We start from the raw sequence: 14,535 nt of genomic DNA, 5'->3' as shown, positions 1-14,535 counted from the left end.
TTATATTTGAAAACAGATTGCAGCATTTCAGATAGTTTTCAAACTTCCATGAGCTGCTAAAAAGCAATCTTTGGGTATTAGCTCAATCTAGGTCACAGGTAGGGATGGTCAATGACTTGAAACCTGAGGTTCGTTTCATCATTCAGTTTCCATTGTTGGTTTTCAATCCACTGGAAACCTTGTCTCATTCGCGACTTTTCGTTCATCCACTTTTGCCTACCTTGAGTTCGCGCTATTACAGTTCCAACGTGTATTGGCAGCAGTATTTCTTACATCGGGTGCACATTCCTAATTAAGAAAACATTTTCTTTTTAGTCTTTGCGCATGTGCGAATATGGATTTATTAAATACGCAAGCATTTCCACACCCTTACCAATCGGGTTGCTTGTATGACAAGACGTGTGGAAAATCTTTTGAATTGTTTCTTAAATTTAGACAGTTCGCAATGACGAACGAACCGATGCGACAATGAAAAGAATATTTGCTTATCCATTAGTTTGAACAAAGCATTTTTCAATCAGTGTTCCAATTGCATGCATATTATTGTTATTGCATTGCACTAAAATACACCTATAGAAATCCTGAAATGCAGCTCCATGTTAGCGCCCAAGATACAATCTCGTTTCCAGCAAAGCGTCTACCAAACAATCACAACGCTTTGAATAAACGGTTTGTCAAGTTTGTTAGGTCCTCAGAACGTGCAATCAACGAGAAAATAGTAAAGATTGATAGGTAGGTTGACCTTGACAAAATGTCACTTTGCAATACCCTCTGGCGAAATGTTCTCCCTTATTTGTTGGCCAACAACAACGCATTAGTAACCGAGAGGATGTATACTTCTCATACCACAGCTTGTGCTTAAACACATTAGCCAATGAATCCATAGAACATTATCTTCCGCTGTTCCTAACACTTTCTGTAAAACTCTTTTGTTGGCCTTTATTGATTCATTTGCCAGTGTCTTCCATGATATACTGTCACAGTGATATAATATCAACTTGAGTAGTAATTGATTTCCAGTGTGAAATTCAGCCAATTGTTTGTTGTTTTTTTTCAAAATAAAGCGCTGCTAACTTCTTCACTAATTTACGAAACGTTAGCGAAAGAATATGAAGTGTAATCAAATTTATTAACTACTTCAGCTTATCGTACATGCTTTTTAAATGAAGTTTTGCAAACATAGCCGTTAAGAACTTGTACTGTAATAAGGTTTGAAGCAATATTGTAATATTCATAACGAATTAAACAGAATTACATACATTCACAAAGTAATCTTTTGCCGTATCATGTTGTGCGTTCAACTATCGAAAAAAATCTCAATTTCCGCACACGTCGGATGTTTAAGCCCCACTCTGTCATCACGAGGATTAGGAACAACACACTGGTCCTGGGAAAGACATTGTCGTTTATTATTAGCATTCAAACCCATCGACGTGTGTCTATTCACGTATCAATTCCAATATTACAACCTTGGTCAAAGTGGTTAGTTTTTATGCTATATGAGCGGTGTTTCAGAAGGTGATCATACAAGATTTTCTTGCATTATTTTTATCTAGTACTACGTTGAAGTTCGCAGAAGTCGCAATTTTTAAGCAAGTGAGCGTCTTAAGATTTTCGAAAGCCGGTTTCCATTTTTGAATGTGATTTCAGCGTAACGGAAACATTACTGCAGCTTTGACGTTGCTGCTATGTCATTGTTATAGCACGTTTGTCTGACTTTTTCACAAAAATATGCAAATTTTCATTAACATACATTTCATGACAAAATTAACGTACTTCTCTAGCATCTTGGGCGGCCAAGTGTTCAGCTAAGATCTTGTGCCACGCAACTCTATAACACATTTATTTTACCAAAACGTACGTTGAGTATAAAACGCTTTTGGTGACTAGATGCCGTGTGACCCAAAGTATCGCGACGAAATAGAAGATTGTTCGTGGTTGTCAATTTTCAAGTGCGCCAATCCATTTATTTGTGTTGACAATTGACTTGATAGGCTCCAGCAAACCCAGGCGATAGTCGTTGTGCTAGTTCAAGCAGTTTTCGACAGAGTTAGTATATTGTTGAATTGCTCGATGGTGCATGTGCTGAACACTTTTTTTTTGCATTTTAGCATAAGCTGGTGTAAGTTATCGCAATCACAGTGTTGCAGTATAGGACACACTATAGGTTGCTTCAGGGCATTTGACAAACATGTTCATAGAATGTCAGCGGACGTAAGACATGACGACTAAAAATTATAACTCATCTTTTCGTCTAAAACGAAATAGCAACTGAGGGTATGCGCAGGTTTATCGATGTAGATTAAGATGCAATAAACCACAGATCAGTAAGACAAAGCTTTTCCGAAGTATTTGACTTCAATACGTATCAACCTAATATAGCAAACGAAACCTCACTGAATTGCCTTCACCCAGTTTTTGTTGCATCGTTTGAGTGACGTCACACGTCGTTTGCTCAGAAAGTGGCAACTTTCCCCTGGATGACAACAAAACATTAGATATGATATAGTCTATCTAGGAAACATTAGCTTATTTTTTATGCTTCAATGTCTTAAGATTTAATTGGTGCTGGTGGATTTCAATTCTTAGATATGTGTATGCAGCTGTAAGCAGAGCTTTATAACGTAGTTAGAGCGAGTGATTTCTAACAAAGTTTGATCAATGTATGAATATGATCAATTTTGCTGTAAAGTTTTTATTAACTACCGCAGGAAAATGCAACCCATGCTGCAACTGAAATGCGTAGGCTGGTCTACAAGTGCAAAACGTCTTGAATTGTGTCAGACACAAAATCAGTAATAGCATTACCTTCAAAAATGTAACTTATCGGTAATCCGTAGAATGATCACTCTGTTATGCTTTGATAATGAAGTTGTTGAACATGGTATTTTACAAATTGTTTGCAGCTGTTCGCAAGCCTATTTGTCAACCTTAACTATTGCTATAAAAACAATAAGAAGTAAAACATAAGGAAGCAAGATAAAAGAATATACAGCAGATAAATGTGCTTGAATACAGTTTAAAAGTTTTGAATTGCAGAAACCAGCTACTCCTTGCAAAAAAAAGTTGACTAACACAGAATCTTTGCAGTGGGACTGCTCGCCATGCTATGTTTTTTACATGGCCGCTGAGTTTAAAAAGCAAGAGATCATGTTTTACAAACTTTTACGGTAGTCAAGAATCAAATGAAAGAATATTTCACTCCAATATTTTTAAGGATGTGGATAATTATCATCTTGTTTAACATTTTGATACAGCGCAGATAGTAATTGATACACTTATACGTCGCTTTAACGTTGCCAAGCATTGGATGGATGGAAGGAACAGGCAACTTTTGCTAGCTGAGTATGTTGTATGTTCACTGTTCAGGGTTAAAAAACTATCTGCGGCTCAACTTCAACCAACCATTTCAGAAGCTAAGAAAAATATCACTTGTCTATTGTTCTTCTGCTAGCTTTGTTCTGCTTCTTTCTGTGACGATAAAATGCATGTTTGTGAATTGAAGGCATAAAATAAGAGGAAATTTGTTCACTGGAGTTGACGCAATGCGCATAAAATTTTGTTGAAGAAAATCCAAGATCTTTCATATCTTTTTGAATTTTTATAAAACAATGAGAAACACGTTACAAAGTTTTTGACTAAAAATGTTTTAAGCTTTAGCAGAGAGAGTTATCTTTTTGCATCAGCACAACTGATGTAACAATAAATCAACACAAGATTTAAGATTTCGAATTTTACTTCATAGTCAAGAATCAATCGAACACCTTTGCTTGTCCTAAAAGTTTGGTGCTGCAAAGAAGTGACGACCAACAACAAATTGGGTTACACGACTTTTTCAAACACATGACAAAACTACCAACAGATCAAATCAAAATAATTTTTGGCATCACTTTGTGAAGTAAAAAAAAATTATCTCCTAATTTTCACGCTTCAATAAAAAAGACTTTTTTAAAACGTATAAATTTACAGTAAGAAATTATCCTTCTAAAAAGACTTTTGTGTCAATTTTACCGGTCGTTCGTTTGTTATAGGCTACATTTGTTTGCAATGACTAAAGAAAAACAACAAGTCGAAGAAACGGAAGTCTCCATCTTCCAGCAATCTAAGTAGTCAGACTTGGAATTTCTCAATGTAGAGAGAAAAAAGTTTTCTCTGCCTATAAAACGTTGAATGGTAGTTTATTAAATGTTTAGTTTTTAAACGAGAATATCTCAAAGCTGAATTTCAATCTGTTGTTTTTCCGCTGAAACAGAGATAAAGTGAAACCCTGCAGGCTAGTAACTGCTATCATGTAAAATGTTGTCAGCTGTTTAACAACAAAGTTAATAATCATCATCATAAATCAGACTCAGAAACCACAGGTGCTCTTTCATATGAACAAAGTTTATTTTCCGCCATTGTTTTGTTTCAAAATCCTTTTTGTTGCATCTTCAGGCAATGCAATTAGGGACCTAATTGTTTCTCAGTAGTAGCGATAACAATTTACAAAATACTGAAGTAGGTCATCTAACAGATGTTGAAATTTCTATTCAGGTCCAGGGCAGCTCGAGTCTTTGGAAGAAATTAAACCGGAAGTGACTTCAGAAGGCTACGGTTTGAGAACACCTTACGGGACTCATCTGAATCTGGATTTTGTCAAATACTGTGAAGACATTGGTACGTTAATAATTAAAAATTTTAGTACAATTTCTAAATATAGAATGTAGCCTACTTCTGCAACCAAAAATCTTTCACGCTTTATGAATGTTGAAGTATTATTTTTTCTGTCTTCTGCTCTGTTAACTGTAGGCTGTAGCCTCATTGCTATAAAAGGTTCCATCTTACGTTACGTGTGATGGCTTTCTTCGATGGGTCCAGAATGAAATTAATGGACGAGCGGAATTTTTCGTTATCAGTTTTTAAATCTAGAATTAACCAAAACAACTTGATAAATTTTGCTGTGGTGAGATACCTAAAGATGAAGTCCAAAAAAATAAATCAACGAACCAACGGAATAATTTCTTAATTCAGTGATTATGAAGATTACTACTTAACATGGCAAACGAGTGATTATTTTCAGTTTTTGCTTTCATCGTTTCGTGTAAGTAACGTTTCGTAAAAATCGATTGAGAGTTGTATGTTACGTCGGAAATTTTTGTTCAAAATCCTTTTACAGCTTTCTAGAAAATTTGTCAGAGCGTATCAATGAGTTGACATTTATCGTTTTTCTAAGCAATGTAAATAAAACCCGTATAAAAACACCATTTCTTGCAATATCGGAACTTAACCAAGCACCACAAATGAATACGCACATTTTTTATTTGAAAAACTTTACACAGTGCTTGCAAACATTGGCCTACGAAGTCTTTTGATACAATAGCTTATGCAATAACACTGTAACGACAATCAAATGTTGTTTCATACACAGGACAAAACTTCAAGCGAACATCGTCCTTGAGAAAGCCGAATAAGCGGAACCAAAGTACGGCTATTCAAGAGCAAACTGCAGCACCACAATCTAGGTCAGCATTCTTCTTGCTTCTGTGTGCTTAGGGCGTCCTCTGATTTAAATCTTCACCCATTTAGTTGCCTTTAGCATTTGCTTACCTCTGACGTAACACATCGTTATTTTTTGAATGTTTAGTTTTGTTATCTTACTTGATTCATGTATTTGATGTAGCGATCGTCATTTGCAGTTGGAAAGTGATTTTATTGCTTGCTTCATGGCCACCTAAAGAATGGCCACCTAAAGATGGCCATCTCTAGGTGGCCATGCTTGCTTGTAAATGAAACAAGTAGGGAAATATTGCCTTTGCTTAACAAAAGAAACTGTGATGCACCCCCAAACTTTAAGAAGCCACATTGCTCCCAATTTTTAAGCTTTTTACTCTTTCTAGTCAATTTTATTATTTACTTACAAGTTATTTCAAACAAATATTGCGTGAAATAATAATTTTAAATACATCACTACTTTTCGGCAAGACAGTATGCTTTTCACAACACGTTTATAATAATACAATTTTGGTAAAGAGGTCACTTTCTTCAACCACAGACATATACAACCAAGAAACCACACGGCATTTAACATAATCCATTAAAATTGAACATAAACTATAAACTACAAACGTTTTCGGCCATACACACGTTAGCCCTTATCAAGTAACAAAAAACTGTTTTTGTATACATTTATAATAAACTTTGAACCTAGGAAATGTTATGAACCATTGCTTCATATCTTTATCTTGTTACCTTCTCGATTGTCCAAGCTTCACATGCACTGTAGTGTAGACCTAGATCTTTGCATAAATGAAGCTTTCATGAAATGACGCACATTTTATCCCACGCATAAGTGCTTTGTAGTGTAGAAACGAAACCGGTGAATGTGACAATGCTTATTGCCAAAAATTAGCCATTAGCGTAACTGGTTTTATAGTGTGGGTATGGATAAGTATTGTGTCGTTATGTACCCACGGTTTCAGTTGTTGCAGTTACAATTCTACTAATGCGTTTCACATGACGACTCAAGTGATGCAATGACTGTGCAGTTTACTGTAAATTGAAAGCGTTTTGTTGAATTAGGTTTGTTGGTGGGTTCTGGTTTCATTTCGTCTCATTGGGCTTCCATGTGAAATGAAAGCTAAGAGCACTGCTTTAATTGCAATCAACAAACGATATACCGCTGCCACCTTTCGTGCTTGCACTTATCTACTCTCTGATTGTGGTAAAATAGTCGTACGAAACTGATTCATTTTGTTTGTTTTATTAATGGGGAATGATTGCCAACACAAGGCGAAGGTAGTATTCGTCCGGTGGTCAGTTTTCAAATGTAAAACTGACATAAAATTATAAAACTTTTGCGTTGACAGGCTGGCGGGTGGACCATCGAGCGAAAGCTTGGATTCCTTAGCCAGTGATGGCCATCAGGAAATGGGAAAAAGTGGGGCCAGAGCTGAAAACACTTTGATGGAAACCAGGCGCCGTCTAGAAGCTTTCAGGTGATGCAAGCTTATCCGGTCTGCTTAACGCAAAAATATCCGTAAATGACGTTTAATTTTTGTCAGCCATGTTGGAGTTGGAGATCAATTTTGCTCTTTCGCAACCAGCAAATCAATTCTTTTTCACATTGACTTAACGTCTGCAGACTTTGTACCAATGTAAAAATGATTAATTTGCTAACTGGGTTGTAAGATACATTTTTGATGACTATTTCCTGTGTTTTTTTACACCTTACCGTTTACAAGACAATGTCTGGTCTAATAAAGCCGCCATACCAGTATTGTTGTTTGTCTCTGCCCGTCCATTTCCCTTTGTTTGATCCTCTATTAACTCACTCAATATCATAAACAGAGCCAAATATTTGCTGCTTTGTTTGCTTCTTTTAAATTAAAATTTTGGCTCACTATAAAAATGATTATTTTTGTTTGCCTGGTCTAAAGTTTCTTCTCAGTTTGTGGTCCGAGCCGCTTGGAGAGTGTAACCAAATTTTAAAGCTATTTAGGTCAATTCAACTCAAGCGCATTCATTCCAATCTTCGTCGCACGTTGAAAGTCACGATGACTTTGATTCATGGCAACGAATAGCTGAGTAATAAAAATGCTTCAACCGCTTTCAGAGCATAAATTTATTTAAAAAGTAAAAAACGCTTGTAAAAAAATCTAAAAACACAAACTAGCCAGACAGTGAAAATGTATGAAATTTTAAGACAGTTTTGTCAGTTTGATAGATCACATTGTTAAACTACGTCTTCCAGTTCTACGAAGAACTTATGTGTCACAATTGCAGACGTGAACACTTACTTGCATCATTAAACAATAGGCTACTTTGTGGGTTCTTATCAAAATGTTGCTGCTGCATTGCAATTTTGTCTGGGCATACTTTGTGTGCCTGGTTCAATGGCGCTTAGTTTTGATAATTTTTTGAATTTTTTTCCACTACACCTTTGTGACTTAGAAAAATTTATGTGCTTTTGGTAGGAGATTTTTTCTTTTCAAAAAATTTCGAAGCAAAAATTAGCCTACTTCCTTAAAGATTTGTACTACGCCATCAATTACGCCAAAATGTGACCTCACTGGTTTTAAAAAATAAGCTATTAAAGTAAAACTGATCTCAAAAGTGTAAACGTGGAAACAATGTAAATTGCAGAGTAATATGTCTATCTGAGGACTATCAAGATTACTAGACTGTAGTAGCGTGTTTTCAAATGCTAAATCGCCCAGGAACTTTTGTTTTAGAGCATTTGCTACTTTCAACATCAGAATTCAATTGTGCTAAACTTTTTTGAACTATTCCTCTAGTAACCTTGAGGGGTTTTAGTAATAATCCACCCAGACTCTTGAAGGCTTATAATGGCGTCTGATATTTCTGTCACCAAATTCTTGCCTGAGATGTGAGAGTTTTCACCATATTGGTGAAATAATATCAGAAATGTAACTCTAAAAGACGTGCAAACTTTTACAATATGAACTAACCCAGTTAGCCGTATTCACAATTTCAAAGTGGCCTGCTTTTTGTTTACCAAAATGATCAGTGTGATCCTTCTTCGGTCATTCGCGTCAGGGACGACTGGAGCCAACCGACTTTAACATCGAACTTCCTGTGCAGTCGGTCTTTCAGATCAATCTTATTTATTTCATTTCAAAACCAATGACACCTTATGTTTTATCGAATTGCGCGAGTGTTAGGTGATTATCGTTAGATTTACTTTCGAGAAGGGAAGTACGGTTTATAAAATACTTATATTGTGGACGGAGAGCACTTTTAATGGAGTATTGATGTTCAATTTTCCTTTTCTACCTTGGCTATTTTATCTATACAACGTGCTTGTTACTCGAGTCCGCTGTGAAAAGTAAAATTTGTGCAGTTTAAACTTTAAAATGTTCAAAAACCCCCCAAAAAAAACACAATGAAGTCTCATTGGAGCATAAATTGTTTGATGACTTTTTGTGCTCCATAGAACTCGCGGTTACAATTTCGACAGGGGAAATTTCGAAACGTCGTCAACGAGTCTCTGTGGCAGAAATCTCAGAGCCAAATGTCGACAATATTTTCACATTTTGAAATTCATTTAACGTATGCTATTGCAAGCTTGTCACTAATTGTATGAACTTTCTATACTGTCTTGTTAAATTAGTGCCATTGAATAGACTCTGATTGTCTTATCTGACGTGATTTTTCCAGTCGTGTAAAGTTAACAGTAAATGCATTGTTCATAGGTATCTGTATGATAAGCCTGCGTGGGAATGACAGAAGACAGTGAATGTATACTCCCACAAACATGATACTAACACACAGTATTTGCTTTCATAAAAATGATACAATCTTCTGTTGTAAAATCAACTAATCTACCACAAGGTGTTGCAAATGATCATCCATCATTTAAATCGTATCCTGTAGATAGATTCTAATCATGCTTCCAACACATTGTCTATCAGACACGATTAAGGGAGGCTAGATCAGGTGATAACCACCAGTCCAACATGGCGGAACACAGACAGAACGCTGACACCTACATGGCAGATTTGTTAAGAATAAGGCTTTGCAGAGCTGAATGTTGAAGAGTTGGAGAGTAGCACCATCACACATGGGAGGTTTCTCCGTATAAGGTTGGGTGGTTTCACCTTCACCTAGGTAATAGGTATGCTGTGATTAATCATTGAATGATCTCAGCACCTTCCCATTGTATGTTCGAATGCGCCTTTCACAAAAGCTGCCATGTTATTCATTGTTTCAACGTCTGAGTATGCTGAAAAAATTTCAGTTGCCAATTTGTTGAAGAGGTAAAGGGGTCTCAAAGATCCAAGGTAAGAAAGTTAACTCAGCAAACCATGCAGTATTTGACAGCTCAATTTTTTATGGGGGTTTCTTGTAGTTTTTACTGCTGCCGCTAACCCGGGAACAGCTCTTTCACATTGATACTTTATCATTGAAAACATTTAATTTTGCACCATATCCAAATATGTGAAAGCCTTGCAGGTCCGCATTTCAAACCTTGAAGTACGAAAGCGTGTTTACTGTTGGAAACAGAATATCTGCATGTTGCTAAAGTTTAGAACCGTCATTCAAATGAAAACTCGAATCTTGTTTTCTTCGTGTTAGCTTGCAGAGACTACGTTGGTTAAACGTAAAGTCGCAAATGTTCATTGTTAACTCGTCTATGTTCATCATTTTCAATGCATTCTCAAGACAGCTTAGAAATATTAATAACGTTAATGCATATCGCTGCTCTTTCTCTGTGCCCATCTTTATATACAGTTGTTGGTTTGGTATATTCATTGTGATCCATCATAGTTTGGAAATAGAACCTTTCATCATTTCCATAGGTCATTGCTCATGTGATCACTTGTTCGCTGTAGCGATCTCATGATATTAAATCCCCGACATCGTCATCAGAAGGTGTTAGACGTTTCAAGGTGCGAACATCTTCAGAAAGCTTCAGACCTTCCGCTAGACATCACTGGTTACTACTTGTCAGCAGCAACTTTGTGTCTCTCTTGTGTTTCAGTAGTAAAAAACATTTTATAGGTATGGCCCACTTTATTTCAGTTGAAAAAAAAGAAAAACCAGGTTTTCTTTTAATGTATTCAACAAGAAACAAAAGAAGTTTAGATGGCAGACGCTTTTGTTGAGAAGTTTTAGATCTGATTAATTATTCTTTTTTGCCGAAAGGCAGATTGCAACTTTATTTCAACAAAAGCGATTTCAGCAAGAGGCATGAAGCTCATCTTGAATAGATGGTAACACGGATTTACGCAAAACAGACAAATCAGCTGCAGAAACAGCGTTGTGAATTAAGCGTAGGACACTGCATTTGAGTAAACGCATCAAGCTTGAATGCAGTTATGCTAAATGAATAGGAACTTCAAGCTGTAGTTGTAGAGACAAGGGACCAGAAAGCTCATACCAGATGCTCTGAAATTAAAGGTCAGGTTTTATGTGGTTGACGGAACACCACTGCACGACGTACTTCCTGAAGCAAAGCAGCTAGCGAAGTTAGGAAGTACAACAACTTGAAAGTTAATCATGTGTTCGCTTTGGCCAAATTTACGTGGTGGCCAAGCCAGTATGTCGCATCTGACTCTTCGCAACAAAGGTTGCAATGTGATAGCAACGATTTTTCAACAAAAAAATAATTTTCTAGGCTTAAAGGACCATGTGGATAGATTTTAGCCTGATCCTCATAACCAAAGTTGATATGACTCAGAAGTTCTTTGAGAAGAATTTGTTTAACACTTGACAGTGTCATATTTTTGGACTTGTAAAGAGTTTTTGCGAATAGACCCCACCCCTTGTTGCAAAGTTGCAGTTTGAACACTGATTGGCGATCAAAGGTCACGCGGTTAGGTTCACTGTCGACTTTTTTATTTGCACGTTTTCAAAAAATATGCAGGGTCGTGTATTTAAAGTAAATAATGCGTTGTTATTTGCTGTGGTTCGTTGCTGTGCACAAAGGCATTTAATAAGCTATGGTAAGACATTATGTTTCCTGTGCGAGTCGTTTATGCAAGGCTTCGGAGGCTGCACTGGGTATCAATTACCAAACGAAAATAATATTTGCTATTAGCAGTTTTTGTTCTTGCAGTCATCGGGTATGATACTCTGCCTGAAGGATGTAGCTTGATTGTTTAGAGTGAATTTCTAGCCGTTATAATGCCAATGGCTGGTGCACACTAAACAATGCATTCTAAGTCTACTTCTTTTCTAGTTTCCATTTTTAGTTTTCTGATAGGCTATTTAAGTTTAAAATTGTCTTCCAGTGTATCTAAATTTGAGATTTACTGGTTTACTGCAGTAAGTGTCAGTCAGATGTCAGTAAGATGCAGACAAACACCAATGGAAAGCTTTAGTGTAACCATAGAGTTCTAGAATGGACCTAAATGCCGCTTTACAATTTGTTTTCATACTGTCTCCCACAGATGGTGTGAATTGTGATTTATCGAATGTTGAACAACGTCTCATTGATTCATTTGGTAAAACACTGAAATGCCTTCTTGTTGGTAAGTTTGTTTAACTGGATCAAACAAAATAAGCTTAGCCTATCATAGAATGAAACTGCTGCTAAACGGGCAGTTTTTTTCTGTTTTAGCCACTTGGTAAAGTCAGTCGCGCTGACTGACGAAACGTCGGAAATGAAACTGATTATCATGTTCAACATTTTGTGGTAGTCTAGCTTGCAGTAACCAGAAGTAAATAAGAAAATATCTTCTATTTCGGTGCTTAGTGAACAGTTTCATTTTGTATCTAAAAAAATAGTTAGCTCGTAAATGCATCAAGTTTACTTCTTCACGCCGCAGTTATTGGAGAAAAGCACAAAACGTATAAGAAAAAAATACGAAACTTTTTGATAGTAAGCGTTAAACGAACCATTACAATGTTATTTTTGAGTCATATATTTTAAACTGATGGAGCCAACATACCTTTTCTTGTATTGAATCGTAGCATGGTGCTCCTGCGCATAGCTTCAACATCAAAATTGTTATAAGAAATATACCCAAAAGTCTGTGTAGCCTATTATTAAGTTTGAACTTTGTGTCGCCTGTTATTATTTTTCCTATTGAGTTATTGGGCAATAATTGAATTTTGTAAGTTTCAAAATTTAGCTTTACATTTTTTTGTCCTTGCTGTTTCAGAGGCTATTTTTACGTCAACGATTAAGTAACACCGGTATTGAAGTATCAACAAAATCATGCAACAATTTTTTTAATATTGCTCTACGAATGTCCATACAAGGTACAGACAGAATTCCTTCACTTTGCCGCCAGTCGAATCTCACCTTGGTTTTGCCGCTTGAAAGCGGCAAATGAACTGTGACGCATTGAATCGCCTGGGTTAGGTTTAGGGTTACGTAACCCGCCGTTTAAGTAACTTTTCGATGACGTAGTTTTGAAACAACTCACTCTTCATATTTGAAATTCCTACAAAATTGCCAAAAAATGCAACCAGTTGCAGCAGTCAGCTACACTAAATCTATTGGTTGCTCTCCTATTGTGGCGTTATAGTGAGCAATGGTAATTTAAACATCTACCAACATGATGCACCTTTTGTCGGCATTTGCATAGTACAGCATAAGTAAAAAAAGTAAACTCTGATATATAAATTTCTGTTGATTTTCTTTACATTTCCCCAGTATGGTTGCCTCATTGGGCAAAAAAAAATATGCTTAAATTACCTTTTGTCCTAAATCCTTCATGTTTTTGGTTCATGCAACTTGAAAGGTTCAACTTTCCTGTTTAGGTTTGAAAAATAGGTTGAAAACAAATTAACAATAAAGATTATTTGATCTGATCTAACACGTCGACACTTTTCATTAATTTTTTTAACATTCTCTAGAAACAGCTTTTACTTTAGGCAAGAAAAATAGCTTTAACTTTTGTATCTTTTGTGTTCAGGTCGTTCCGAACCAAACGGAATCGGTCTTCAGGTGACTCACTAAATGGCCCCCCTATATCTCACAGTGGACGGAATGGTCTTGGCTTCCACAGAGGGGTAAGGCCGCACAATTTGTCGTATTTATGAAGTGGGTCCCCGTTATAAGAAAGTTTATTTCGCATAGCAGCGTTTTAAAATTAGTCTGGTAGCCAGTTTAAGCGTCTTTAATCAACTATTCCATCAACATAGTTTTGCTAAAAGATGAACTACTCTTGCCTATTCAGCAAAAGTTTTATTTTTACTTCATTTCAAGGTCTAGCGACGTTGAAACGATGTAAAAAATACAACTTTTGATAGCTGGGTAAGGATAAAGTTTTGCTTATAGAACTAGACGACACGACGTCTTGCAATGATTCTAGGGCGGATGAGACGCAATTTTTTGCATTTTTTATAACAAATACAGTATAATAATACTTTCTAACTCTGTTTGCAGAGACAAAGCAGTGTCAGCAGCTCTTCCAGTGGCAGCATGACTCCAAACAGTTTGAGCGGACTTTTAAATGGAAATCAAGTCACTCCACAACAACTCCAACTAGTCAGAGAGCAAATGGCATCGGCTTTAATAAGACTTCGCGAATTGGAAGAACAGGTATGCTTATTGCTTAGTTTTACTTGGGAAAAAAGTGACTATTAATGTCGGTGCATTTTAAATCAAGATCACATTACGAGAAATTTACTGTAATCTGAGAGAGCTTAATATGATTGTTATATTTTAAGTGAGCTCTTTGCACTTTACGTAGGTTTTTTGTTTGAGCAACTAAATATCTGACAGATTTGCAAAATTCTTTCTCTTTTTTTTCAGGTCAAAAACATACCGGTTCTTCAAGTTAAAATTTCAGTTCTTCAGCAAGAAAAGAAGCATCTCTTGGAAGAGATGAAGAACTTGGAAAGCAAACCTCGGTTACAAGCGCAAGAAGACCTATATGGTAAAGCATTGTTAAACCCCTACTGTGGAACTTTAAAGTTACTTTGTTTGCTAATGTATCATATGAAACAGCATGAGTGGAAGCTCTATTGATAGCTCAGTATTCGTGCGTCTTGTATGTTTTAATAATGTGTACGGAAATACTGATCGAAGCGTCCGTCTAACAATAGGCTAAGTGGTGAGATATTTTTTGCTTGATAATATCA

At 36.3% G+C, this 14,535-nt stretch overlaps 1 protein-coding gene across 2 annotated transcripts in view; it reads left to right on the top strand.

Annotated features, from left to right (window-relative positions):
* Positions 1 to 14,535, top strand: part of LOC145770252 (uncharacterized) — a 36,578-nt gene that overhangs the window by 8,142 nt on the left and 13,901 nt on the right. The window contains exons 2-7 of one of the 2 annotated variants that reach the window (XM_082581850.1): positions 4,534 to 4,656; positions 5,408 to 5,501; positions 6,846 to 6,974; positions 13,365 to 13,461; positions 13,838 to 13,993; positions 14,207 to 14,330. In XM_082581850.1, the coding sequence (XP_082437976.1) occupies positions 4,534 to 4,656; positions 5,408 to 5,501; positions 6,846 to 6,974; positions 13,365 to 13,461; positions 13,838 to 13,993; positions 14,207 to 14,330 (723 nt within the window). Of the gene's footprint in view, positions 1 to 4,533; positions 4,657 to 5,407; positions 5,502 to 6,845; positions 6,975 to 11,891; positions 11,973 to 13,364; positions 13,462 to 13,837; positions 13,994 to 14,206; positions 14,331 to 14,535 lie in introns of those variants that run through there. The other variant, XM_082581851.1, reaches the window with a different exon arrangement.

This window comes from Aplidium turbinatum, chromosome 5 (genome assembly GCF_918807975.1).
Source record: "Aplidium turbinatum chromosome 5, kaAplTurb1.1, whole genome shotgun sequence".
Lineage (NCBI taxonomy): Eukaryota > Metazoa > Chordata > Ascidiacea > Aplousobranchia > Polyclinidae > Aplidium > Aplidium turbinatum.
This window is presented reverse-complemented; position numbering and strand designations above follow the sequence as displayed.